Source organism: Aphelocoma coerulescens, chromosome 2, assembly GCF_041296385.1.
Source record: "Aphelocoma coerulescens isolate FSJ_1873_10779 chromosome 2, UR_Acoe_1.0, whole genome shotgun sequence".
NCBI classification, from domain to species: domain Eukaryota; kingdom Metazoa; phylum Chordata; class Aves; order Passeriformes; family Corvidae; genus Aphelocoma; species Aphelocoma coerulescens.
Window position 1 is genome coordinate 22,873,174 of NC_091015.1, and position 23,725 is coordinate 22,896,898.

At 40.3% G+C, this 23,725-nt stretch overlaps 2 protein-coding genes across 2 annotated transcripts; both read left to right on the top strand.

Annotated features, from left to right (window-relative positions):
- The first annotated feature begins 375 nt into the window (after positions 1-375).
- On the top strand, positions 376-13,219 carry GTPBP10 (GTP binding protein 10). The gene is made up of 10 exons (XM_069006785.1): positions 376-1,153; positions 1,616-1,809; positions 1,903-1,994; positions 3,047-3,191; positions 5,717-5,790; positions 6,708-6,760; positions 9,612-9,719; positions 10,219-10,296; positions 11,270-11,393; positions 12,145-13,219. Exons 1-10 carry the CDS (start codon positions 728-730, stop codon positions 12,363-12,365), a joined length of 1,515 nt encoding a protein of 504 aa, XP_068862886.1. The 5' UTR covers positions 376-727; the 3' UTR covers positions 12,366-13,219.
- A 924-nt stretch (positions 13,220-14,143) lies between these two features.
- On the top strand, positions 14,144-22,635 carry CLDN12 (claudin 12). The gene is made up of 3 exons (XM_069006786.1): positions 14,144-14,238; positions 16,507-16,574; positions 18,671-22,635. Exon 3 carries the CDS (start codon positions 18,693-18,695, stop codon positions 19,428-19,430), a length of 738 nt encoding a protein of 245 aa, XP_068862887.1. The 5' UTR covers positions 14,144-14,238; positions 16,507-16,574; positions 18,671-18,692; the 3' UTR covers positions 19,431-22,635.
- The last annotated feature ends 1,090 nt before the right edge of the window (positions 22,636-23,725 follow it).

Consider the following 23,725-nt stretch of genomic DNA (forward strand, 5'->3'; position numbering starts at 1 on the left):
TTTAACTGTCATACTTATCCTGAAAACCAGCATCATTTAAAGGTCAGGTCTCAATTTCTTGAGGGAAAGCGCACCAGCAATATGACCAAACAGGTTTTAAAGGGTCCAGCTGCATGGGGACAGCCAACAGTAGATGCTTCCAAGGAGAACACGCTGCTGGAGATCGCTGATGTTAGCCAAAACCTGGCCACTCCTGCAGCTGGGGTTGTGCTCTCCCCTCAAGCACTCCTGTTGCTGCCAATTTAGGGACTCTTTAAACACAGGCAGAGCCAGGTTTAGAAAGGAGACGCAGTTTATTCTGTGCAGGGCACAAGGTGGAAGTTTTCCACAAATCAAGCACACCGATTGTCAAAGTTTTACACTATATATATATTTTAGCAAACAAAGATATCACAGTTCATTGGCTACAAGTTATCTTAATAGTTATTAATTACTATCCTATCTTCTTTCCTTTCCCACACAAATTCTTTCCTTTCCCACACGAATTAGTCCACACGCTCAGTCTTCTCTTCTCCTGAGCTGGTGGTCCATGGGTACGATTCTAAAGGCCGTACAGACCAATCCTTGCACTACAAAGGGTACGGGGATCCGTGGCGCCAGCCAAGGGACAAGAGGCACAGCAGGTGACAAGAGATAGCCAGTGACATAGCAGGAGCCGACAACTCAACAGGAATGTGCGATAAAAGCCCAGGTGGTCCTTTACCCAGGGTCCCTCCCATCTGAGGTTATGAGACCTGCTTTACTGGTAAGGCAGTGTTCTCTCCTGTTTCACAGCCCCCTGCTCAACCTCTGTAGCTCCCTGGGCGATTTGTTCCTCTGGAGATGCCAGCATCACTGCCGCGCTTCGGCCGGAGGCGCGGGGCCGGCTGCGGCAGGCAGCGGGCCCGTCCCCCCGCGCCGGGACTCGGAGCAGCCGCCGGCCGCACCCGGCAGCGGCAGCGGCAGCGGCGGGAGGCCGCGGGCGGGCCGGGCCGCGCCTGCGCACCTGCAGGGCCCGGAGCGGGGCTGTTCTCCGCTCCCGCCGTGCAGCACCCGGAGCCCGCCCGCCTGCCTGCCCCGTGCCCTCCACACAGCCACCGGGGCCTGGGCCCGGGCCGGGGCGGCGGCTGCTGCTCCCGCCATGGTGCGGTGCGGCGCGGCGGTGCTGCGGAAGGTCAGTGCGGCCGGCCCGGGGAGCGGTAGGGACGGTGCTGCAGGCAGCGCTCGGGTGGCGGGGAGGGCTGGAGGGGAGCGGTGGTCCCGCTCCCGGGGCCTCTCCGGGCGTTCCCGTGTGCCGGGCGGCACAGGCCCGTCCTGGCCCGGCCCGGCCCGGCCCGCCCGCAGTGCCCGGCGCCCGGCAGGGGCCGGCGGCGATGCTCCGCGGTGGCGGCACACGCGGGTCTCCGGCGCAGGGGTTCGCCCGGCCCGGCCCGGCCCGGCCCGGCGCACCGTGAGGTGTTGCTGCCGAGGAGGTCTTGCCAAACGTTGATTAAAAACTATGTTGGAGGCGTACGCTCTGCTTTCTGAAGTTTCGTCTGTTGCCATCAAAGATCTATCCAAGCGGTTTTACACACGTTTCTATGAAGCGAAATATGAACAACATAATTAGCTGATGTTGAAACTGTTGTTTTATTAGTACAGCAACTTCATAGACGATTTGCGGGTCTATGTGAGAGGAGGAACTGGTGGAATGGGTTATCCTAACCTTGGAGGGGAAGGAGGAAGAGGTGGTGATGTCTGGTTCGTCGCCCGAGAAAGGACTACCTTAAAGAGCATTAGGGAGAAATATCCCCAGAAGCGATTTGTAGCTGGAACAGGAGCCAACAGCAGGTAAGAGTCTGTTTAATGCAAGTTGTTATTTACAACTTTTCCAGAAAGAAAAATGTCAGCTTAAGTTACTAAGACAGGTTTAATTTCTCCCAGTGTCAAAGCTCTAAAAGGTGAAAAAGGAAAAGATTGTGAAGTTCATGTGCCTTTGGGAATTTCACTTCTTGATGATGATGGCAAGCAGATTGGTAAGAACATTCGCTTTGTTTTAAGGTATCTGATGTTTGTCACATTTATTGACAACATCTAGTGGATTTTTAATACCAAGATGTTTTAAGGCTGCACGTTTTCTGCACGTGTCTGTTTTCCTTTGTTTAGGCAAAGAGTTGGCAAATACACTGTAAAAATTGTTGGAAAAGCAGGGACCCCTTCCAGAAATTAGCAGTAGTTGGCTTATATCACTACATACAAGTCCTTTGCCATGGGAAACAAGTGTTAAAGGACGGAAGCCATACTGATCCTCCAAAGAACCATTCATGACTTCACATGAATTACGTCTTCATAAACCCAAGTGTCCCTATATCTTTACTGAATTATGAAAATGCTTAGAAGACAAAGATCCTTGCTGAATGTCAACATTTTAGGTTACTTAAAATGCATATCTGTTTTTTACTCACTAGGAAGATCTCTTTCAATACAGTGCTCTTGGAATAGCTCTCAACAGTTCCTTTGCAGTTTCTCAAGAATTTTTCTTTTGAGATTGTTTAGAATTAAAACTCAATTCACAAACTAGTTATTAAAACTAAATTCTGCCCTAGTTTGGGTGTTCAACTAAATTGGATGTATTGCAAGATTTGTTTATGATGTAGGCGTAGCAGTGGCTAACGACACCCAAATGTTGTGCTTTTTTTGTTGTTTTATTTATTCTGACCCTAAGGGAGATACCACGGCCTGCATCTTATTGGAAAAATATGGAACATCTGAAGAGAGCCACATCTCTATCAATGCATATTTTTCCTTGCATTCTTGAATTCAGATATTGGAGGCTTCAGAAGCTGCATCTGGGCCATACTTTGTCTGCCTGCACTTTTCATGAGGTGACTGTATGACAGAGAACAATACTGGGGTGTGATGGCTTTCACTTGTTTCCAAAACAAGGAAAACCACCATGACCTTGAGGGCACAGTTCTTGCAAGGAAGCCCACAGAAAATTGTCTCATAACTGGAGACATTTAAATGGAAAATCACAACGGAACTACTGCAGGGGATTGTGTTTGTTCACTAACGAATTTATTTTCAGGAGAGCTTAATGCAGCAGGAGAAAGATTCTTAGCAGCTCGTGGAGGACTTGGAGGCTCTTTGGCTACAAACTTTCTGCCTTGCAAAGGTCAGAGGCGAACTGTTCATCTTGATTTGAAACTTATAGCAGATGTTGGCTTAGTTGGGTAAGTACTGTTAAGTTTGAAAACTAATATTGGAACACAAAGTAGTACATTTCAAATTCAATTTCAAAGAAATTTGAGAGTCTGGAGGATGAGTGTTAATTATACATTTGCATTGTAATATAAGTTATTTGCAGTTTTAAAAAATCAGATTGAGTATAAAGCTAGTAAATTAATTTTAACATTTTTAAAGTATTTGTTATGTTTTGGTGAATGAAGGGCTTCATGAATCAGGACAATATATAATTAGTAATATAATTGTATTTAGCAGTTGCAGTGATTGCCACAATATTATTAGCACAACATTTGTGAAATAAATAGGAGGTGCAAAACAGAGCCAGGAACACTGCATATTGTATGTTTAACTTCATGGCACTGGCACAAGTGGATCCTTTCAGTAGCAATTCCAAAGAGAATTCCAGAGGCTATGTTTCGTACTTTCCCAAAAATCCAGCTTGGAACATTGGAAGGAAGTAATTACAAACTAGAACAGTTGGACTTGCATATCAGTGTTGCTGCTTTATAACAATGCAGATAAATATATGTTTATTTGGAGAAAGCTTTCAAGAAGCTACACTTCTAGTGTAGTACAACTGTTGTTCTATTCAGCATCTGCTAACATAAATCAGGCCTGTGGTCCTTATTAATAAAAAACATAGGAAACATGAAATGATGATGAGTTTGAGGTGGAAATAGTCTAGTTGGTATATACCAGTAAAGAATGGAAACTTGAAGACAGCATGGTTTTCTAGCTATATATTTTTTTTTTGTTACTAGAAATAATTTTGTTAATATAAAATTTCTCTAAAGTTACATAATTTTCAATTGCTCTTCAGTAATTACATGACAGAATTTTTTTCTTGTTTTTGTCAGTGTGAAAGTACAGGTGTTTTATGATGCTGATGCTTCTTTAATCTTGTATGTTAGCTGAGAGTTTGCCTTCAAAATGGATACAAAAATCATTATCAGTCAATTAGAGAAGCATATATTTTCTTATTGAGAGTATGAATCAGCCTCTGATATTTTGTGGTTGTACTTTGATCTCTTTGTGTTTGCTATTTTTACCATTTTTGTGAGTGGTTTGGTATTAGATCAGGTAAAAAAAAAAAAAATGTAGACTTGAGAAAGGCTCATCAGGTTTGGGTACAGGTTGTGATGTGTTAGTCTAGACTGCAATTTAAACTTCAAAGAACATATTGTACCTCAGTGGAAACAAAGAGCTCACTTGAGGATATGACCAGAGTAACCTTCTGGAATGTCTTTAAGGCATCTTTCAACATCAGAGTGTATTAAAACTACAATCAATAGTTTCCCTATTACAACAAGAGTCATTAGGTTGCTTTTTGTTTTTTAAGAAAGATTTGTGGGCAGCCCCTTTATAAAGGCCTGTAATGTAGTACTAGCCTTGTTAACAGGCCATGGTTCTGCCTGTATTCAAATGGAGAGTATTTGGTTTTCTGTGGGACACCTCCTCTGTGTTTTGTGGCCGTGTTGAGTTGCCTGTAGACAGTTTTCTTTGATCATGCTGTGATGAATATTTGTGAATTTGACAGGAACACAAATCTTGTGTGGACTTTCTGGATGGAGTATGTGCCAAGAGTAAGGACAGTAGTCTATCCTTGGATGTCAGGATTGACTTCAGGTTTTACATGGATCAAGGCTATTGTGACTTTTACAGCTCAGGTTAATCTTTAAAACAAGTGGGTGTTACAATTTCAGTCTTAACTTAGGTTTCCATTTCAGTGGGTAGATGTATTCTGTGAAGAAGCTTTTGTAAAAGCTGGTGTATCCCTTAAGGAACACTTTTGTAGTATGCAGGTATAGCTATCCCTTGTAAAGGGAAAATGTTATAACAGTCAGTTGTGCACAGACCAACTCCTAGGGCTTCTCTGCCGTTCTCTTAGGTCTACTTGGTAACAAAACAGGTTAGTAATAATTTCAGGATGCCTCATACAACTTTGCTGCCCTAAAACCACTCATAAACTGTGCATGTGTGTGTCTATATACACAGTCTCACTCTCTCTGAGTTTACATTTGCTCTGCTATGTTAGCTAAACTCTACCTTAGGTACCACTGGTACTTGAATTGTAGACTTTCATAAACCGTGCTGAATATGCTAAGAGACTGTAAATCCAACTGGTAAGATATATTAGCTTTTTAAAATGCATGCATAATTTCCAAAATTAGCTATAGCACATGAAGACTGAATTCAAGTATACCTGGATGGTAATGCTGTGTTTCTGTCTGCGTGACTTTGAAAGATTTCTCTTAAATCTATTACACATGTATTTACATAACTCTCCTGCCTGCATCCTTAGGAAGAATTGTTGGATTTAGAAAAATTATTCAGATTTGATGTCAAAAAATAAATCATAATGATCTGGGGTTTGTTCATTTTGTAAAAAAAAAAATAGTCTGAGTAGATGAGTACAAGAATGAGTTGATAGCATTGAGTTTGAAGAATATGTTTGGAAATAAATATACAGGAACCACATATGTCAGTATATAAATCCTGACTTTCCTTCTAGGTTTCCAAATGCGGGAAAGTCATCCTTGTTAAGCAAGATTTCTCATGCCAAACCCGAGATTGCAAATTATGCTTGTAAGTTCATACTCTTTATTTTTAGAGCAGCAATATTTCCTGAGAGCAAGAAGTCTTTTCATTGACTTTCTTACAATAAAGGTTTATAATAAAGAATATGGTATAGGAATGTTGCCTGATTTTTTAATTACAAGAAATACTTCAAGGAGATACTTGCTGCTTCAGTATCTAGTTCCTTTACCCACCTCAGTTTTTCATGTGTACACCCCCATAGTGCTTCAACCTGTTAATGCAGGGTCTATTTAACATTTATTTTCATCTCAGCCCATTTTATTGCAACTGAGAGTCTCTGAGGTGTGTAATATCCTTGGTCTGCTGACTATGTATGTCAAGTTCCTTTGCATAAACATCTTGTATGCTTTGGAATTTGCTACCACTTGCAACAGAGAAGATTTGGGGGTTTTAATCTATCCACTGAAAAGTGGACAGAAATTTTTTGTTATTTTTCTATCAGTAAGTTAGGATTAGTCATCTAATCTTCTTTAATTAAAAAGTAAGAGTGCAAGTACTGATAATTCCTACTGACCTTTTTGCACCATTCCCAATTCTCAACAGCCTTTTCTCAGATTGAAGAGTCCTATCCCACTTTACCTTTCATTATTTTTCCCTGTTGGGAAGCTAATCCATAGTCTAAGTAATAATTTTTGTGTCTGGGACTTCTCTACCTTCACTGTTCCCTTTTTGGGATGACTGGAGCAGAACTGCAGAAAGAGAAGACGTGGTGAAGCACTGGATTTTTTTCATCTATCTTATTTTGCTTTTTCTTTTTCCTTTTCCTTATTTTATCTTTTTGCTACTGCACATTTGTTTAATTTAAATACACTAAGAAAGTCCTACAGTATTTAAATGTTTTATAACATTAACATTTTTTTAAATGTTAAAACTAGTTTTGTTTTCTTCCTGTCCCCTTGCCACAGTCACAACAATACAGCCTGAACTAGGAAAGATCATGTATGCAGATTATAAGCAGGTTGGTATGAAAGTTCACTCTGTTTTTTTGTTAAAGGTATGTAGAGTGACTATTTATGTTGCTTAACAGAATTTCAGAAAGAGAAAGAAAACTTGTGGGTATTTTCATATGTGTATCTATAATGTGTACATGTCAAATGCAATTGCATGGACTTAACAGGAGTTCTGGAAAAAGTACTATTTTATGAAATAATAATAAGAGTTTCATAGCCAAGTACAGTAATATGATGTAGAGCTTATTTCAAGTCACTTTATTAAATGGCTTCTCATTTTCTGTTACCTCCTTTCTGTGGTTGTAATCCTGCCTTATAATCTTAGAGGTATGAAATTGTTATGGAATTGAGATTGCTGTCTCCTAGTATACTCTTAAAAGTTTAGGATTTGGAAAAAAATCGCTGTTTCAGAGACCCACCTGTTATCTTTATTTAGAAGAAGCAAATGTTCTGCAAGTTGCCCATAGAGAGAGCTCTGGACTGACTGAATAATTTTTAGAAAGGATTGCAAATAATAGCAGATTTGTCCAATAGCTGAAGATCTACATTAGTGAACAGCAGGGAATTTTCTGATTATAACCCTGTTACCATAACTTCTTTCAGGGTTGGCTGCTCTTTCTTCTGGTTTTTTGTGTTTGTGGGTTTGGTTTTTGGGGTCAAGGTTTTTTTTTTTGTTTGGTGGGTTGGGTTTTTTAATTAAAAAGTAAAATAGTTTGATGTGATAGTGATGACCTGAACACCCAGGATAGTGCACTACCTGAGAGGTAAGGCACCTGGGTCCAGTTCCTTCTGTGGTAGGCTGTAGTTCTGGAAGACTGGTGGAGCTATGGCCCTACCACTTTAATTTTTGTGAACTCTGTTCCACCCAGCTTCTTCAGATAAAAGTTGGCAGATAGTTGTGTGGTGCCTGGAATCTGTTCTACAGTACCCACTGAGGGGGAAACCAGTGCTAAATGAGACACTTACTAATAGGTTTTGGACCCCAACTTCACTTAAAGTTGCAGCAAACATTTTCGTTCCTCAAGCTTGAATCTTCTTTGATGTGCTTTTACTTTGTTTTTGAAGTGTATGATATGTGCAGCACTGGACTCATCACTTTCAAGATAAAAGGCGAGTGCATAAAAGAGTTTCAGATGAGTTAACCAGAAAAACATAACCCTCAGATATGAAAAGACAAAAACCTACTGGTTTTGCTTTCAGAAGCAATAATGCTAGGGAAATTCAGTAGCTGATGCTTGAAATCTTCATTTAATAAACTTCAACAAAACTGTGTATTAAGGGGAGTAAGTCTAGTTTGTCTGGTTCCCTGTAGAGATGCAATATGTCTAAGGGAAATTTTTTTTTTGTATTCATTTTATCTGCTAGTTTAGGGTAGCTTATCCTAGAAAGCTATGCTGCAAGTAAACAGGATTTTTCATAGCCCTTTCAAAAAACTGTCTTCCATGAATGAGGATCTCTTGCTCTTACTGATGTATCTTTCTCCAGCAAGAGATCTACTTGCACTCCTGGCTTTCTTTTCTGAAGTCTTTTTCTTGTCATAGCCAGTGATCCTTATCGTTGGCCATTTCTACAGTTCATGGTTTTTATACCACAGTGTTGGGTATATATGTGGACAAAATACCTCTTTTCTAAAGTCAAGGGGACTAGTGATTGTGATCACAGGGAACTTCTGGGAGTAAGAGGAAGTACTCTCTGTATTGCAACTGCTGAAACCGAAACAACATCAGCAATGTAGTTAATAGCAATTACTGAGGTGTCTTTCCTCTATCACTCAAGAGACAAGGATTCAGTTTTTCCTACAGAACATTGATATTTTTAAAGAGATATGTAGCATATGCTTATTTTATCTTAGTACATTATGAAAAAGAAAATACATGCAAGTTCCCTGGTATTGTCTGTCAATTAAAAGAAAATACATGCAAGTTACCTGGTACTGTCTGTCATTACTAATTGGAAAAGAAAAAACACAAAGGTAGAGGATCTGTGTATGAGTTGTATCAGTACCAGTTCATGCAAAGTAGCAGAAGCACTTAGATTTTCTACCAGAGTATCTGAGCCCCTTCTGCAGTAGGTAGCACACTGGAAATTTTATGGTATGCTGGCTTCAGGCGGTATCCAATTTAATCCAGTTGCTGTCTAAATGGGCATTAGAGAGATTTGAAGACCCTACCTTTGCTCTTCTTTACTTCACTCTCTGTCTTAGCTTTCTGTGAGTTACTGAGTAGCTGTTTTGGGGGTTTTATTATTATTCTGCTCGTTTTTGGTCTGCCTGAGCTGTCCAACAGCCCTCTCAACCAGCAGAGAAAATGACAAGGTCTGTTGTGGCAGTCTTTGCTGGGCTCTGGCTGGAAGCTGATTGACTAATCAAAGTCTCATTTGAGCTGAAGAGCAGAAATCAAATTCTTGTATCTTCTCACGCTCAGGGGAGCAATGTTAAGAGGTTTTGTATTTGGAGTAATGATATTCCATAGCCACAAGGAACAGCCTTTATTTTCTTTCCTAGTGGCAGTTTGAGTTCTGTACAGATGTGGTAGCCTAAGCTACTTCCTTTTCAGAGTGTTTTATTCTCAGGTAATAGCTAAATTTTGTAAGATCTCTGCAGAGGTATTATGAGCCTCTATTTTGTACTTGGCAGACACCCATAAAAATAGGGAGAACATGAGGAGTACCAGGTTTGTATAATAGCACCATTTTGTTTAATCTGCTTCTAATGATAGATTGTATATGCATTGAAACAGCCAATGCATATTATTTTGTCTGGGTTCTTTTGTTTATGTAAAATGATAATCCCTGTTGATAGTTTAAAGTACTTGGGTTTGCTTACTGGAAATATTTTGTTTGAAACTTTTGTTTTCCTAGATTTCAGTAGCTGATCTCCCAGGACTGATTGAAGGTGCACATGCAAACAAAGGGATGGGCCACAAATTTCTCAAACATGTAGAAAGAACCAAACAGCTTCTCTTAGTTGTAAGTTAAATAAAATTTACAGTTTATTGAAATCAAAGGCAGTGAAATAAAGAAAATGCATTTTAATTGCATTGTAGTGGGAATTTAGAAAATCATTTGTAATTTGCATGATTTATGACAAATATAGCTGTAATTCTGTTTACAGAATGGAACACTCAAATGACTAATGATAAATTAAATTCTTAAATAGAATTTATCATTGAAAGTTTCCAATTAATTTAGAACAGTGAAGTGTTTCAAGCATAACAAAAGAGTGGAGTAATTTTTTTTTTCTGTAAGATCCCCATAAGAAGTTTAAAAACCAGACCTTTGAGAAACACTGTATCAGAACTAACCAGTTTGTGCCTCCAGCATCTGATGTTTCTTGGGCTTATAGTGTTACTTGCCCAGGAATGAACACATGGCTGTGGACATTCCAGGGCAAAATAATTGATGGAAAGTACCTTGATACTGTAACATAATTTTACACCACAAAGCTTGTTTTTGTGTACCTTTTCAGGTTGATATTTCTGGGTTTCAGCTGTCTATCAAGACTCAGTTCAGAACAGCCTTTGAAACAATACTGCTTCTAACAAAGGTAAGTTCTCATCTTTCTATTTGACAGTTGTAGTTATGTGTTGAGTCAAGAAAATGGCTCAGTTTTGATCAAGAACCATTCAAATGTTAGTGTGTCTTCTGAATTTATAAGATAAGGCCAGTTAACAAAGAGGTTCTCCAAAATGATGATGTCTTTATTTTTACCTGCCCAGGTTAACCATCCTAGTTTATGTTGGGTAATAATCATAATTAGTTTATAATTGATTAATAATGGATTAATCTATGCAGCATGTGGGATATTTCTTACAATCAAGTAAAGGTAAAAAGACACATCATTTTCAGTTCCCCAACCCAGTAGCATTTTAAGAAGTAGAAGTACCTGGTTACAGTTAAATCCCTGCCTTGATGCCCTTATTGCATATCCTAACAGAGGAAAGACATCGGGCCCAGCTTTGCAGATATTCACTGTTTCCATCTCTTAACTATGCTTCTGATTAAAATAATACATAAAAATAATGTCGTTTCAAATTTAGCTCTTTACTGTGTGATTTAAGTTGATGAATCTTCTAAATTTCAGGTATTGCTGTTTATTTTAGTTTATTCATGGTTATGATGTTTTGTTACTAGAATGTTAAAGAATTTTAACACGCTCTGAATGATTTTCTTACATGTTTCATAGGTCTGAAGTGTTCCTGAAATTGATTTTGTGCTCATGGATATCAGAATAAACAAAAACCAAAACTGTCATTCTTTTTGTAAGAGGCACTTCAGAATGAGCTAGCCTGTTTACCTGAAGTCTGTCTTTGAGCAAAAAATGACTGAATCACTGAACATTATTTTCTTCTGTCAGACTGCTTTAATATATCAGCCTTGAGCACCTGAGTCAAACTCACAGCTGCTTAGGCAAGAAAGGCTATTTAGGCAATTAAACAAATGAGAGAGGAGATATAATACTGAAGTAGCACTTGTTAAACTACAAATACTTACTAAGGGAAATTTACTTTTCTTTTAAGGAACTGGAGCTGTACAAAGAGGAACTTGTAACAAAGCCTGCACTTCTTGCCATTAATAAAATGGATTTGCCTTGTGCAAAGGGCAACTTGGATGAACTTATGACACAACTAGAGAATCCTCAGGGTAAATGAAATTACAACAATAACTTTTGTCAGAAGTAGTAGTAAGATTTCATCGGGATAACTGCATTGGCAGGGAGTTGTTTGAAACTGAAGTCAGCTATTAAATTTATTATTTGAACATATGTTTAAAATCACTTCCTGCATTTAGAGCTCTGTTTATATGGATTTGGAATGGCTTCACTGTTGGGAAAGGATTGTAATAAAATGGAGATATCCCAGATGATCCTTCTCAACTATGATATGGGAGAGTCAGTTTCCAGTCTAGGTGTCTGGAATAAGAGTTACCAGCACAGAAGGTCCCCTTACAGGCACTGACATATATAGTATTTGCCATGTGACTCTGGCCTGAACACATGAAAATTCTGGACAGGTCTATGTAGGTTTACTTCAATTTTGCAGTTACATTGGGGTGAGTTGCTTTCTCTTTCCTGGAGTGTGTAGAAACCAGAAAAGCTTAACACCATATTCTCCCATAATCTGCAACTTGGAATTTCTTTGTACTCGTTGGAAGGGTATAGAATCTTCTCATGGCAGCATTAAGAGTGGTATAACTGCTATGTTAGTGCTTGTCTTCTGAGATTTTAGCTATATTTTAAAAGATTAATTAAGCAGATATTGTGCATATTAATCGCAGTTATTTTTATAACTGTAATTTATTAAAGTTAATTTTCCACATTTAATGGGATTTTATGGGCTTTGTAGTGATAACAGTATTTGGGGATTGTACTAACTCTTTCAATACAATTTTTCAGACTTCTTACACTTAGTAGAGGAAGAAATGATTCCGGCAAATACTCTTGAATTCAGAGAGGTAATTCCTATATCTACATATACTGGAGAAGGAATTGAGGAACTCAAAACATGTATAAGAAAATCCATAGATGAGCAAGCAGAGCGGGTGAATGAAGAATATCGGAAAAAGAAACTCCTACTTTTACAAACTTCCAAAGAAGAACAAATGAATAGAAGCTAGCACTCCTGCATGCATCCAACACATTTTAGTATTTTTACTATGCACATGAAGCCTTTGTTGTGCAGACCTTCCATTTAATTGTTCCCTCTTCCATCATTGCCTGCTTCCCTCCATTTGTTAAGTTACTTGGGTAGGGCACAGTGAGGAAAGGGCAAGTTTTTTTATTTATGTTGGCTATGAAGCTTAACAGAGTAAAGACCAAAGTATGAGCAACTCAAAGCACTGCTTAACAACTGATGGTCCCTGGAGTATTTTTTGCCAAGTGAGAGGAATGGAGGGAATATAACTTGCACAAAGGAGCAAGCTCAAGGACTCTACATCTGCCATGGGCATCAGAAGAACCAAGGGGCGTTTCTGATGGAAGAATTTTCCAGGGTCTGGGGCTTCTAAGGTGAACCAGTTCTGCTATTGTGACAGGCATTGGATTGTAGGGTTTTTGTTAGTTTTAAGGATGTAAAGGAAAATTACACATATAAATGGCTGCAAGGGAGTGATTTGTAGGAGCACAAAAAGCAAGACTGATTTGTAATGTTCAAGGTTTTTTTGACACCTGCTGGTGCCTACTGTAGTCATCTTAGTTGTATAAATCCTGATTCCAAATTCTCATGCTTAATTTGTGATTCCCTCCTTTTATGGAGTTGTTGAGTTTATGTTACATTTTGGTGAAGAAAATGACTGCTTCTCAACAGAGCTATACATCTCTGGGAATATTTAGTGTTCTAGATTTTGTATTAAAAGAAGGCACACTTATATTTTACTTTGAAAAAAAATTAGAAGTCCTTTATTGCTAGGTATTTTTCTACTTTAAAGTTATTAAATTGATTGTAAAGCAAAACAAGACTGAATACATCAAAGGCTTATAGTTTGGTTTAGTTTGTTTTGTAATACGTGTATCATACCTTGCTGCTTTAAACTTTGTTAAAGGTAGTCACTGGGAAGAAAGGTATGGTTTCTCATAATGCATTTCTTGTATCATTGGTATTGGTTCTTACTGTGACATTTCTCTAATTTTACTGTGTTTGGAGCTAACATGTTTTTACTAAAGCTAAGAATAGGCTGTCACTTTTTGATACTCCATTTTACAGAAGTGCAGAATGAATTAGGTTGGGAAAGACCTGTGAGATTGAGCCCAACCAATGATTGAACACCACACTGTGAACTAGAACACGGCATTCAGTGCCCTGTCCACTCTTTCCTTAAACACCTCTACCCTCCACCTTCCTGGGCAGCCCATTACCCTTTCTGTGAAGAAATTCATCATGTTGTCCAATCTGAACCTGCCCTGGCACAGACTTAGGCCATGTCCTCTCATCCTGTCGCTGGCTGGCGTGGAGAGAAGAGACCCACGCCCACCTGCCTACAACCTCCGCAGGGAGTTGTAGAGTGACAGCATCACCCCTGAGCCTCCTTTTCTGCAGGCTATTTCATAGATGAAAACAACATGTTGCATTTTCCAGACTTAGTGAACACCGTTCTTAACCTCGCACATAAAGAGGGACAGGGGGGTGCGTTTGGAATAAGCCAGCATGGCTTGACTGAAGCTGTCCGCCGTGGGCCGTAGCTGCATGCCGTAGCCCGATTCCGCTGGCCTGCAGCAAGCTGGTTTATCAGAGGGATGTGTGTTAGAGCATCGGTGTTTCCGGGCAGGGCTGGGGCAGTTCTCCACTCCTGCTTCAAACCGGAGGGCGCCGAGCCGGCGGGCGCGGAGGGGCTGCCGGGAGCTGTGGTGCGCGGGGCCGGGCCCGCGCTGCGCCGGCGCTGCCGCTCCGCCCCACAAGGCCCCGCGCGGCCGCGGCCTCCCCTCAGCGCGGCGGGAGCGGCGGCCCCGCGGCCGGGAGCGGCGGCCATGGCGCCTTCTCTGCGCGGCAGTAAGGTGAGCGGCCACGGCGGGGTGGGCACGGCCCCGGCACCGGGATGGTGATCCCGGACCCTGCGGCACTTCCCGGTTCCCCCCGCTCCCTCGCGAGTCCGGGATCGCAGTGCGGCAGGCTCCGAGCGCTGCCGCGGGCGGGGGTCGGCAGTGCTCCCCGGGGAGATCTGTGCGTTCTCTCCGTGCGTCAGCTGCTCTTTCCAATTCAGTCGGTAAAATAATTACCGTGCTCCAAGTTTTTCTTGAATGTCCTAAACTGTTAGCTAGGATCGTTAATTCTAAGCCGGTACACCTACATTTAATTTTTAAAAGAGTTTTGTAGAATGTAAAACTGCATGATTGATTCCCAGAATTAAAAAAAGAGTGGTGGCACTGGTTCTGAACCAGTCCCTTGAAACTGGAGAGCTTTAGGCCTCCAGTTTCTTGTGGCCAGTTACCCAAAACTCATAATAAATTTTAAACTGCTAATACTGTTGTGGATAGTTAGATAATCCGTTTATTTATAAATTGTGTTGATAAATTATACTGTGACCTCTCTCCTATAGGGCTTTCCAAAACAGTGATGGTTCCCAGACTGTGGTCTTCTCAAGGCCATGCAAGGGAACAGAGCTGGTTTTACTCATTTCTGAAATATGTCTGTAGTAAATGTGCTTTTTGTCTTTGTTTCATTTTTAACCAGCTTCAGCCAACATCTCCTGTTACAGCAACATGGGTCTTTAGAATAGGAGGTAAAATCTGTCCCTGAAGTGCTGTTAGGACTGGTAACTTCTGTGGATCAGATATAAGAGCCTTGCACAGTACAGCTGTAAAATCCTTGGAATGGAGAAAGGTGAAGCTGAGAATCTAAGGCAAGGCAGGGTTTTATCTAGCCAAAGTATGCTTTCTTCCCTTGGACAACTAGTTCAGAAGTGGTTGAGGTCCCTAGTTGTTCAACACCACCAGGGATAGACAGTAAAATCATATGGACTAAAGCGAGGAGGAAAAAATCAAAAGAAACTCCATGTCTGCAGAAATGAGTTGGATATTGTGGAATATTCCATAGCTGCTCAGTATCTGTTTATTACAACACAAGTTTCATCATTTAATGGGAGGGATTCTTGGGCTGGGCACAGCTCCCTTTGACAGCTTTGCTTGTACTAATTTTCTGCTTAGTTATGCTGTTGTGGTTGTTCATGGGCGTGAACCTGCAGAGGGAGGTCTGTGTGTTTATTTTGGCTTCAGCTGCAAAGTGCACAGAAAGCTTGAAAATTAGTCAGTAATGTTAGCGAACAAAAGCTGCTTGTCCTAGCTGTGCATCTGCATTTCTGTGTCTTATATGCAATAGCATTCATATTAATGAGTTTCCAAATCGGATGCCCTCTTTCTCACTCAGTGAAAAAATTTGGGTTCATGACTGTGTTGTACAGTCTCTTTCTTGCCTAGATAGTTTGATAGAAGAATTCCTTTGATATTGTTGTAGGTGATGGAGCCTATTCATATATGAATTTTATAATATTTCAGGGTTTGATATGGGTAGTTTAGAATAAACTGTACATGTTATCCCAACAAACTCGCCTTTGGGTTGTAGCTTTTAACAGTTTTTAACATACTGACATAGTCGGAGGTCTGATGCTGTCCAGTAGTAAAGTGATTTACCTATTATGTATGACCTTCAGAGCTGATCTTGGGACTTAAATGTGGGTGTAGGAAATCCACAAGAGGATTTTTCTTCCTCTGGAAAAGCTGGACAGCCATTGAAAAGGCATTACCAGTATTTCCTGTCTTTCTCCCATTTCCTTGAAACCTTAGTGTAGAAGGCAGGAAGGAATAGAGAACCACAAGGATATAAACAATTGAGAGCCTGTGCTTTGTTTTCTGACATTAAATAATCATTGCATCCTTTCCTCACTGCTGCTTAAGCGCACCCTTGAACCTAACATCTGAAGTAATCATTCTGTATGACTTCTTATGGATTTTTTTGCTAAAAACATAAAATTCAAAATGCAAACTCTGTGTCTTGGAACACCCATAAGAAAAGCAGTTTTTTGAACCCTTCTTATCTGTTGAGATGAATAGATAGATAACAAGCTCTGGAGAAAAAACTGAGGAAAGAAAAAAAAAAGAGTAGTTTGAGTTTTGTTTTTTAAAAAAGAGGAAATTGTAGAAGATGATGGAGTTGGACTAATGCAAACATATCTGATATTCCTAATTCCTGAATTGCAGTGTAAGTGCTGTTGCTGAAATTGCATGAAACAAATGTGATGTTGACTCTTTCTTTGTTCTGTTTCTTAGATCCAGTAGCACCTTTTTTCCTACTTAGAGAAGTTGCTAAGGTTTCTCTTGATTTGAGGACACTGCTGGTAAGTACGCTGGAGCCATCTTAACTAAGACAATACCTGTTTTGTTACTGTCTTCATCAGGGATCTGAAGCTATAATAACAGTCATAAATCCAGAAGTAAGATGGGATAGGTCTCCTCTGATAGAAGGGATCGTGAATAACTTGCCTATTTTCAGTAATCTACTACTGCAAATGAATTTTCAGAAACAGCAGGTTTCTGAAAATGATCAGTCATTTGTTTATTCCAGCTGGTTCTCCTATAGCTCTGTATTGGAGTATGCACGGTCTGCATGGAAGTTTTATCCAGGTAAAGGCAAGCTCTTGGTGGAAGATCAAAAGCATCAAGCTTGAGGAGAACAAAATTTTATTCTATATTAGATTTACCCCTCAAGTTCATTTGTTATAGTTCCATTTTCTTGCAAGTTGATTTTGTTGACCTTTAGCGAAGCTAGGGTTAAGCATCATACTAAAATAATCATGATGGAAATACTTCTCTGGTCCCCCTACCCAGGGGGTATCCTGTTAATGACCCACCATCTGAAAAGTTTACTGCCATGAGAAGAGTAGCTTGCCCACGCTCAGCTATCCTTAGCAACAATATAATGCCATCTTTTTACTAATAAGGTAGTTTTTAGCATAAATGTGGTTGTCATTATTTCTTTCCAGAGTGCTTCTTTCGAAAACTGTGATCAGCACTTAATGGTGCCCACATTCCACTGCAATTCTTCGGGGTTAGATGGCATAAAATAATTGCCTAATGGTTTCTTAGGAAACAAATTGGGCTTCGTTTATTTGTCTATAAATCAATAGAATGCTGGCTAGCTGTATGGCTTGGTAATGCTTTTACTGTGTTTCTAGTGTACAAGGGAATTCCTTATCTGAAAACTGGAGCTCCCTGGTCCCTGGATGTTTGCAGATATAAAAGGAGAGTGAGGGATCAGATCCAGTTGCCTTTTTGTTTGCAACCATTTCTGTGACCATACAGATACTTGTTACTTGTATATGCATTAAGTAGAACTTTTGGTACTTAAGGAATTGGTTTATGACTTTAGACCAATACGCACATTGCAGTATAATGATTTGAAAGAAATTTCAGGAGTTTATAACTGAATGGCGCTCAGTGAGAATTTGCAAAGTATCTGTTCATTTTTAGTACTATAATTCTTAGTGTCCAGCTTCAAGTACACTCTGGGGTGAATGCTCAGTGCCTGTTATATATTAGGCATCTTCAGAATATCTTGAGCATGCAGAGAAGGGATAACTTGAGTTGAGTCTTTTATTTTTAGTTGTTTGATTTTTAAAGACCTGTCATTGAGACTGTTTCTCAGCATCTCTGCAGGCAAGAGGCTATAGTAGGTATGTAGACAGTAGTTATATTTGAAAAGGAAGCTTCAACAAGTGAGCAAGGTTTAACACTTGCTCTGAAGTGGAAAATGTGAAAGCTGAAAAGTCATCTACTTTCTGTAATTGTTTGTGTGCTTGGACAGTTGATTCTGAAAGGCAGGAGTAGTCTGGAAGAATTCTTAGTTGCTGTTGAAAAATTCATAGTAAATTACTCCACAGAGCCTCCACCACTATCTCGCAGCTCTCGTCAACAGTTTGGCCTATATAAAATGTGTATAACTGCCTACATATGCATTCCTTGCCAGTCTAATGATGTAGAATTTAATCTTCTCCTTTTACTCATGCAGCAGCATGGTAGGAGTGAGCATGCACTCTGATACTGTATCTAGGCTAAAGACAGGGAGCTGCCAGTTCAGGACAGGGGAACTTAAATCGTGCTCAGTCAGTGATTCACCTTCTTCACCTGGACCCTGTAACAATGTCCGTGCAGTGACACAGGGAGAGAGGCTGCATAGACTCACTCTTTTTCATCTTGAACACGGTGACTTTAGCAGTCTGTCAGTTGAGAAGTCATAACAGTCTGTAAATAATCTGACATTTCATTAAAGCATGAATGTGGTAGTGTTACCACTGTCTTAAGTGTGTCAGACAAAGAAGGTGCCAGAGAGTTAGTGCCTACCAGCTGTCATCTTAAGTTTATGAACCTGGCACAAATCAACTGTAGTTAGTCCTGTGTCCATGATTTTCTTTTATATTTTTCTTTTTAATTGCAGGAAACAACTTCTGTGGGCAAATATGGGCTGCCGGGATGTGCATGCAGCGACCGTACTGGCCTTTCTCAGTGGAACAGCCTCAGTAGCTGGACTCCTTGCAGCAGTTCTGCTTCCAAACTGGAGGCAAATGAGACTGTACACATACAACAAGAATGAGAGGAATGTGACCGTTTACACCGGACTCTGGATTAAGTGCGCGCGCTTTGATGGGAGCAGAGACTGTGTGATCTATGACCCACAGTGGTACACAGCTGTCGATCAGCTGGATTTGCGTGTTCTTCAGTTTGCCCTTCCTCTGAGTATGTTTACTGCTGTCTCAGCTCTGTTCCTCTGCATGATTGGCATGTGTAACACAGCCTTTGTATCGAGCGTGCCGAACGTCAAACTGGCCAAGTGCCTGGTAAACAGTGCGGGCTGCCATCTCGTGGCTGGCCTCTTGTTCCTGCTTGCCTGTGCCATTTGTCTCACTCCGTCCATCTGGGTCATTTTTTATAACAACTATCTGAACAGAAAATATGAGCCTGTCTTTAGCTTTGACATCTCTGTATTTATTGCCATTGCCAGTGCCGGCGGTCTGTTTTTCACTTCCATCCTGCTGTTCCTGTGGTACTGTGCATGCAAAAGCCTCCCTTCTCCTTTCTGGCAGCCCCTGTATTCCCACGCCCCCAGCATGCACAGCTATGCCTCTCAGCCGTACTCCGCACGTTCTCGCCTCTCTGCCGTAGAAATTGACATTCCTGTTGTGACACATTCATCTTAAGGAGACAAAGCCTTGGAAGCCAAGTTTTTGTGCTCATTCAAGCCATGAAAACTGCAGGCTTGATTCTCTGTGCTGCCCTGCACTGAGCATAATACTTTGTAGGGTCAAGTTTCCCAAGGCTCAAAGCCATGGAGGCCCAAGTTCAGCAAGTCTGTTGCTGTTCTGGTCTCTTTGTTACTTCCTGATGACCTTTCCTTTTTTTTTTTTCTTTTTCTTTTTTTTTTTTTTTACACTGAGCTCACTACAGTCGAAGTTGCTGCTAATGCTGGAACAGAACACTAGCAATAGTATGTATCCATCCTTTTGCTTACTGACATCAAAGCAGGTTTGAACCTCTTTGAAATTTGATAAGTTATTCCTAGATTCTGATCCCATTGTAGAACCCTTGCACCCATGTATTGTCCAGATGCAGGCAATGGAATTGGGTGCAGGGAATTCACCGAGTTTCTTGTTCATCCAGACACACATATTGTAATACGTGATGTCTGAAAAGGGTGTTTGGCAGACTAATTCAGTTCTGTGCACTGGTTTTTGTTTTTCACTGTACACACAGATACCTGCTTAGGAACTTCTGTAACAGAATTAGTGCCAAATTACCCTTTATTTTCAAAGTAGCTATCGGAATTAAACTGATTCAACTAAGAATGTTGTTCTGTGCTGTAATAGCATTTTGTGAGTTACTGGAGGCTAGAAAGTTTTTGTGAATTTTATTTCTAGTCTGTTTTTTACTAAGTTAGCAAATTCACTAGATCTATTTTGTGATTAAAACAAAAAACACTAGTATTTAAAAATTCTGGTTAGAACCTTGAATGTTTTATTTGAAGGCCTTCTTCAAAATGGATTTTCAAGTAGGATATAAAGTATTCCGTTCTGGAGAGAAATGTCACTTACTGCAAAAAGGATTAGGAAAATCATAAAGAATTCTGAAGACAATGAAAGATTCTTTTGAAACACTGTATACAAGCTATAACAACATCTCTCTGAAAGGAAATTATAACCCTGGGGAGAGATTTTTTAATCTAGATTTTTTTTTTAAAGTGTATATACAAGAAACAATGAGCTTGTGTGTTTTTCAGAGTTGGTCTTTATGGTTGATGGACTTTTCATGCTGTAGCTTATTTCATTACTGATGAAGATGTAACCTTTTCAGCCTTGTTCTTCAACACCTTTCAGATTCAGCTGTTTTAAAATCCAGTATTTCCTCTGCTGCCACCTCATAAATGGAGAAAGTTTCCTATTCCTATTTCCCATAAGATGAGATTTTGAGTTACTTGTGAGCTTCAACTTGTAGCTTTACAAGAATGAGGAGGGATTGTAAATTCCCAACCTGGGATGTCTTTGAATCACTTTTTTCCTTCTAAAATGCAGATCAGCAGGTGAGCCCTGAGGATCAAGCCTCTTCAATATGGGCTTTGACATTACTTGAAAATTTGATGACAGTGAGTTGAAGAGTGCTATAATTAAGGCAAGCATTTGATTCTCTCAGGTTTTGGTAAATTGAGATGTTATGTTTAAGATGTCATCCCAGTAAGGAAAGTTGTTTCAATTGGTGGCATTCTGGAGCTTAGTGGATATTTGCATTTCATTAATCCCAGAATAAATTAGTTTTTCTAAAAAAATCAAATCAGGTTCTTTAATTCCAGTTCCAAAAATACATCCAAGGTCCTGAGAACCATTTAGTTTCCTCCTTTGGGTGTTAGAAAGAAATACTGTGCTGGGCAAATCTTGTTCTGTTAAAATCAGTGAAAAAACAGTATGTAAAGAAGGGTTGTGTTTTAGCTGGTAGATTGCAGACTTCAGGGGACTGAGGGAGGAAGATGATCTCCATCATAATTCCCAGCATAGTCAGTAAAGTGACAGGCCTTTAAGTCAGAGCGCTTGATTAAACAGTGGTCTTAAGGAATTAACACTGTACACAATAAAGAATATGTAAGAAGATATGCCTCTAAAGGCCTAAACAAGAGAGTTTCATACTCTCTTAGGTTTACAAGGTATGAGAGTGTGAAGTATCTTTTTTAATCAGACCATGACTTGCATGGGATTAGAACATGTGTAATGACATGCAAGCCAGTTTTTTGTTTCTTCAAAACTGAACTTTGCTTTACTGTTATTGTCCAACACCGTTGCTGCCCTTACCCTTGTTAAGGTCAAAGCAAAGGGGCCACTGGTTTGTGATTTAACATAGTCTTGCTTCTGCATCACTTCAGTGTCTTTTCTTCTTTGTGCCTTGCTTCAGTTATGAGTTGGCCAGTAAATGTTACAGTCAGTGTCTGATATGCTCTTTGAGCCTGAATTCGCAAAGCATTTTGATCATTTTTGAGAGATGATGAATATGTCTCTTGGTGACTTAAAAAGGAGCTGAATTTTCAGCATCTCCAGAACAAGAATGACAGCCTGGCAAACTGTTGCTTTCTACAAGAATATAAGTTTAGCCAGTGTTGTTTTCTGTGCACTTTAATAGCAGATGCCTCTGACAGCTCTTTTGTATTCTGACTTTGATTTTTAGGCACAGAACTTTTAATTAGTATTTGCTGCTGCTTAAGCTGATAACTTGTTGCTTTGAAAACTGTCAATTCAAAAGCCAGAGATGAATGAGTTACGAAAAGTGGGGCTCCAGAAGATAACGGATTCCAGCATAGGTTTTAGTTAACAAAAAGACAGTTGCATCATGTTCTATCACCGAAGCACGGCTGGTTTTCTTCTATCAATGCTGTTAATGTGTTTCTGCTGGATCCTAAGTGAAATTACCTGGAAGTGCTGTGCTGTATTTCCTTTGTTACAGAAAGAGGTGGCCAACCTGTGACACTTGAGCTGAGTGCCACTCCAGCTTTTTTTTTTCTAAGGTTGCCATCATGCCCAGTGCCAGGGCTTGGGGAGTGACAGGCCTCCCTGGATTTGGAGAGAACACATGTATGCTGCAGGTGTGTCTGCCAGGGAAGAGCCTCTGGGGAGCAGTTAGCACCCCTGCCTCTGACCAGCGGCACCTTCCTGGGCACTGCTGTATGCAGCACAAGCACTTGGGGTCATGAACAGAAAGATTTTAATTTGTAGCTTGTGCAGTCAAAGGTTGGGTGCTCTGGGATTACAGGAACCTGTATTTTTTCTAGTAGTTCCTGTCCAACTTCTTTAAATTGTGTTTACTTAAGTGTTGGTTCTTTTTATGTGAAACAGAAGATATGTATTTTTAATAAAAGAGTCTCATTCAGATGCAGTTTATTTTGATTGATTTTGTGGAAAACAGAAGCTACTAGAATATGGAAGACTTAACCTTTCAGTGCTGATCACCAGACCAGTTCAGATGTGTTAACAGGTTTAAAATGCGTATACTGCATTTTAGCTGCCTAATTTTACAGGACTCCTGCTTTGAGCGAAACTAAATAATTTTTAAAAGCATCACACAACCCTAAACCAACCCGTCTGAAAAGGGGGGATAAGCCATCCTCCTGCCTTCCCCTCTGCTGTGCAGGATATGCTGTCAGCTGGAGAACGTGCTGCCTGCTGACCTGTGAAAGTCATTTGGGCATCCCAGGGACTTGGGGCAGTCCGGAAGGATGGTCGTGGTTCTTGATGCTTCACTTCTGTTGTGTGCTGCTCCTGGCTACTACAGCTTAGCGTTATGGTGACTCAGTACTGAGTCTTTCCCCACTGCTAAAGGGTGAAGTACAAAAACCCTTTGAGTGTTACAAATGTTGATATCATAGTTCAAGTTCACAAAACCTGAATTATTTTGCAGAACAGAGTGAGACTTGCTGGTAATTCCTCGGGATTTCTAGTCTTCTCAACCAGCATTCTAGGAGATTGGGTTTTTATCTGTTTTGGGAAATAGTTTGTATGAGAACTGTTCTTGTGGAGTAGGCACAGTAAAAAGCAGTTGTCAGTACTACAACTCATTTGAGGGGGTGGAAAAATGATTTTATAATTTCTGCTTCAGTGAGTTCACTTCCTCCTTTGCTGTCACTTTCAGACAGGCCTCCTGTCTCTGTGAGTTGGTATAAACCTAGGGGCTGGTTGGATGTTGACGTAAGTACTGGGATGCAGAAAACTCCATTTCTCCAAAATGTGGGAGTGGGTCATTTTTTTCATATCAAAATTCCTAAAAAACTACTCCACCTGTTTGTGCTCATCGGAAACTAGTATCTCAGCAGGTTTTTGCCTTGTTTTATTTCACAGGACTTGAGTTCACATGTGTGGTTCATCAGGTGTGTAATCTTACCCCTTCATGTATCTACTCAGCAGTGGTGCACCTCAGAAGCACCAAAAGCTTTCCTGTAAGTTTTTGTTCCACTGCTGCATCG

Coding starts and splice junctions, on each gene's coding strand:
- GTPBP10 (XM_069006785.1), top strand. CDS start 728: ATGAGACCTGCTTTACTGGTAAGGCAGTGTTCTCTCCTGTTTCACAGC. Junction 6,761..9,611: donor TGTATGCAGATTATAAGCAG/GTTGGTATGAAA, acceptor TTGTTTTCCTAG/ATTTCAGTAGCTGATCTCCC. Junction 10,297..11,269: donor CAATACTGCTTCTAACAAAG/GTAAGTTCTCAT, acceptor TTTTCTTTTAAG/GAACTGGAGCTGTACAAAGA.
- CLDN12 (XM_069006786.1), top strand. CDS start 18,693: ATGGGCTGCCGGGATGTGCATGCAGCGACCGTACTGGCCTTTCTCAGT.